Here is a 4,843-nt window from a genome sequence, read left to right as displayed (position 1 = left end):
TCTTCTGGCCTTCTCACCGAACGTCCGGTGAGAATCCTGCGGCGAAAGCTCGAGAGCGCGCGAAATTCAAGGAGTGTCGAAATACACGCCTCCTGTTACTCGCTCTCTCTCTCTCTTTTCGAGGCTTCAGGAGATTCGAGAGAAACCGCAGTGGCGGTGGCGCGGGCGGCGTGGGGTGGTCAATTACCATAGGGGCGCCCATCTCTCTCTCATACAGACCGCACGCACACACGCAGACACACACACACAAATACACACACGCAGACACACACACAAATACACACACACACACACACACACACACACACACACACACACACACACACACACACACACACACACACACACACACACACACACACACACTCGCATAAACACGCAAGCTTGAGCGAAACTCTTATCTCGCTCACAGGAGAAGCCGGGGGGGGGGGGGGGGGTGAGCTTACAATACGCGCCCCGTGCGTTCATCTTCTTTCCGAAGACACGTCCAAGAGCATCGCGGATTGAGAGGGAGGATGTGGCGCGGCGGCGTCCGGCGGCGGGATTCGAGAAAGTGTGTCGGACGTCAGGAGGACGCCTCCGCGACAGCGCCACCGAAGGGGGTATATAAGCGCGACGTCCACGCCAAACGTGGCCGCGAGGACACGCAAGAAAGACACACCGCTCCGCTTAGCATTAGAGACCATCGCCAACCGCCTGTATACGGATCTTCTGCTTGCGCCCCGTTTCGCCTAAGAGGGATTTTTTTTAAAAACCAGACGAGTCAAGGATCAAGCCTACACAAGATGCAATTTCTCGTGAGTATTATGGGATGCACGTGCGATCAGGCCCGGAGGCTCACGGCTGCCGACGGTGCCGGGGTCCTTGATGACCGGTTTTATATTAGAGCGATGCCTTGTGGTAAACACGGTGGAGCTGGCAGGTTTGGTGGCTGACCAATGCGGGTGGCCTGCTTCCATTCCGTGTATACTGAAGCAGGGGGGGAAGTGGCATTCTCCCGCTGAGGCTGTAGTTATTTACCGGATTAATGCCCTGGTTGCACGGCTGCAAATAGTTAGCAGTGCGTCCAGATGCGGAGAGCATCTGGACCTTGAGCTGAACTTATTTTGTTTGTAGCGCAGGCTGAACAACAGAGGCAACAGAGAGGCACATTTGACAACCGCACAGCGCCGAGTGGGCGTCAAATGTGCTTTTGTGTTGTTCCTGTCGTTCAGCTTGCGCTACATCAAAGTAGAAGACGCCATACCGCCAAGCCCACATAACTGCCCTCATCGACTTGAGCTGAAGCTCTGCAGTTGCCCCAGAAGGGCGCGATTAGTTTAATGACGCCGAGGCCAATATGCCGATTTTGAAACAGAGTGAATTATGATGGGCTGCGCCTGAACGAGTAGCATAAGGCCATCCATCCTTGCGAGACTGGTGAGTGAGGTATTGCAAGCGGTGTAGAGCTTGGTCTATGAGCGTTGTCAGAAAATTAATGCTGTACGCGCAGCTCTAAGACAGAAAACGTTGTTTATGACATAGTCTGTGAACTCCAATAGGGGCGATCGAAAAAAAAACAAGCATAACAGGTTCTCTACAATGAAAAGCTTATTTTGCAGAACTTGAAAAACGCAGGATATCACCTGGAGAGCTGTCAACCTATTGCGACCTGCTAGAGATAACAACATGCTGAAAATTCGTCGTTCCCAGGAGTCAGAACTTCGACGTTAAAGGTCGCACTAACTCGAATTATTCGAAAGGTGACATTACGTCAGTCTTACATTTTGCTTATTTCTTTATCTTGAGAGATTGTGGCGGATGGATGAACAGCTCGTTTGGCCACTAGTTTCTTTTTTCAAAACTATCTTTCATACACTGGAGCATATAACGATTGCAGCACCTGCTTGTCTCGGAACGGTCAACTGTCACTTCCTGGCCTTCACCTTAACAATGAAAATACAGAGACAGATGCACTACAGCTCAGGACAATCTCGAAAGAAAAAAAGAAGGTAAGGTGCCAAAAAGGGAAAGCTGTAGAAAACTTAGTATTTCAATTCACAACAAATTTGCCATACGATGAGAAGCCAACAAACGAAGACACCAAGGAAAGCATAGTTTTCCAATGTTTTGCTTGGTGTCTGTTTGCTGGCTTCTCTTGATATGATTAATAAAAATCGGGCCCCTCAGTTAAGCCCCTTGCTTCTCGTTCTAACAAATTTCTCAGAATTCTACACGGCCCACATCTAGGCGTTCCTCTTAACATTTTATTTGATGTGCATCAAGCGCAAGAATTTCCTCTATACCTAACCCTGGCATCATCGTTGACACACTGCCAGCAGTTGCAATGAGCCGCCGCTAATTTCGTGCATTGTCCGCTTCATCCAGGCAGTACCAGTGCTCTTAGGCCTTCTTAGCACCACCTTCGCCGCATTCCTTGGCCACGGCGCCGGCGTGTCGCTGCACGGCGCTCCGGGAGTCGCGACTCTTCAAAACGCCGCGACGGCGGCCACCTTGCGACCAGCCTTCTCCTACGCTGCTGGTGCGCCAGCTGTCACCACCAGCGTTGTGCACCACGCCCCAACTGTTGCAGCCGTCAGGCCCGCCGCTTACACCGTGACTTCCTCGGCTCCGGCTCTGACTACCAGTGTGGTCCGAGCCTCTCCGGCCGTCAGCAGCGTACGATACGGAGGCCTTGGATACGGCGGTCTCGGATACGGAGGTCTCGGATACGGAGGTCTCGGATACGGCTCTCTCGGATACGGCGGTCTCGGATACGGCGTCGGCCAGAGAGTCGTCACCTCCGCTCCCGCTACCACCACGGTCTACCAACAAGCCCCCACCGTGTCTTACCGGGGTTACGGCGCTGGACTCGGGTACGGAAGTGGCCTCTCCTACGCAACGGGTCTCGGGTACGGCGGTGGCCTCGGCTACGGCGGGCTCCGCTACGGGGGGCTCCGTTACGGCGTCGGCGCCACCACGCTGTCCGCGCCGTCCGTCTCGCAACTGAGCCGTTTGTCCTACTCGGCGCCCCTGGTTTCCGCCGCGCCGGCGACCGTCAGCTACTCCTCTCCTGCCTCCGTGACGACCGTCCACCACGCCGCTCCCGCCGTGGCCGTTAGGCCCGCCGTTAGCTACACCACAGGGCCTGCCGTTGCGGCTGTTAGGCCCACCGTGAGCTATTCCACCGGACCCGCCCTGAGTTACACCACAGGGCCTGCCGTTGCGGCTGTTAGGCCCACCGTGAGCTATTCCACCGGACCCGCCCTGAGTTACACCACAGGGCCTGCCGTTGCGGCTGTTAGGCCCACCGTGAGCTATTCCACCGGACCCGCCCTGAGTTACACCACAGGGCCTGCCGTTGCGGCCGTTAGGCCCACCGTGAGCTATTCCACCGGACCCGCCCTGAGCTACACCACAGGGCCTGCCGTTGCTGCCGTTAGGCCCACCGTGAGCTACTCCACTGGACCCGCCCTGAGTTACAGCACCGGACCAGCCACTGTCACGTCCTACCGCACCGCTGCCCTCCGAGCACCCGTCGCCACGTTCGGGACTGGCCTCGGACTCGGCACCACATTTGGCCAGTCGCTCGTCTCTCCCGGTTTTGCGGCCGTGAGGCCGGCCGTGAGCTACGCGACACCCGGCTCCTCCGTGACAACTGTTCACCACGCCGCACCTGCCGTCGCCGTGAGGCCCGCAGCACTGAGCTACTCCGTCTCTCCAGCCGTCAGCGCCGTCAGGCCTACTGTCAGCTACGCCACCGCCCCGGCGGTGGCGGCTGTCCGACCAGCCGTCAGCTACACTTCCGTCAGGCCGGCCACCCTGAGCTACGCCACAGCCCCGGCTTACACCACGTCGTACCGCACCGCGGCGCTCCAGGCTCCGCTGGCCGCGTACGGCGCCGGGTACGGCTCACCCGCTGTTGCGTACCGCACCGCCGCCTACGCAGCTCCCGTGTCCATGTACGGCGCCGGCATCGGTCTCGGCCACACCATCGCCTCGCCCGCCTTGAGCCAATACCGCACTGTCTCCTACTCCGCACCCGTAGTGGGTGGATACACAGCTACGGCCTCTCCGGCGACTGTTAGCTACAGCCTCGGAGGACTGCGCGGCGGCTACGCTGCCTACGCTGGCGCTCCGACCGTGGTCCACCATTCGGCGGCGCCAGCCGCCTACGTAACCGGCACGGGATACGGTGCCACGCATGCGGGTCTTGTCGGGCACGGAGCCCACTACGGCAACTTGGTGTCCGGCGGAGGACTGTCCTACGGAGGTCTGTCCTACGGAGGCCTTTCCTACGGCGTCGGGGCTCCTCACATCAGGGTCATCGGTGCCGCTAAGAAGAAGTGAAACGTTGCATATTTTGCTTCAACATAGGAGGAGCCGGAGGCGTCCCGAAGCGGTTTTCATATACGATGAACGAAGCCGAGCGGTATTTATTCCCACCTGTGGCACGCCCGAAGATGGATATTTGCACTTTCGTTGGAAATGCGGCTGCACTTCGATCAAGATTAGACGATCCTTGTCCTCTGAATGCTGTGTGCGCGAGATCTCTGAGCACGTGATGAATAAAGACGGTGAAAAACCTGATTCCGCTTGTGTTGTTCGTGGCATTCTTTAACGTGTGTGGTTTGAGTTACTACAGCTCCAATATCCGGTGGTTTGAGTTACTGCACCTCCAAAAAACCGCCACGTTTGGGCTGTCCACAAAACGGAAAATCTGATAACGACAATCACGAAGAAAGAGCCTTTCTTCAAAGTGTAGAATCCTTAGCCCGAGGTCTCGTAAAGAAACAACCAAAGCAACACAATGTCAGAATATTTTCATCGAAGTGGGGCAGGGAACGCAAGCACATGCGAGTAA

The 4,843-nt window shown here is 56.8% G+C and overlaps 1 protein-coding gene across 1 annotated transcript; it reads left to right on the top strand.

Moving 5' to 3' along the window:
- The first annotated feature begins 653 nt into the window (after nucleotides 1–653).
- Nucleotides 654–4,554, top strand: LOC142590967 (uncharacterized). The gene is made up of 2 exons (XM_075703337.1): nucleotides 654–797; nucleotides 2,368–4,554. The coding sequence occupies exons 1-2, from the start codon at nucleotides 786–788 to the stop codon at nucleotides 4,327–4,329; spliced, it is 1,974 nt and encodes a 657-aa protein (XP_075559452.1). The 5' UTR covers nucleotides 654–785; the 3' UTR covers nucleotides 4,330–4,554.
- Nucleotides 4,555–4,843: the final 289 nt, after the last annotated feature.

This window comes from Dermacentor variabilis, chromosome 8 (assembly GCF_050947875.1).
Source record: "Dermacentor variabilis isolate Ectoservices chromosome 8, ASM5094787v1, whole genome shotgun sequence".
Lineage (NCBI taxonomy): Eukaryota > Metazoa > Arthropoda > Arachnida > Ixodida > Ixodidae > Dermacentor > Dermacentor variabilis.
This window is presented reverse-complemented; position numbering and strand designations above follow the sequence as displayed.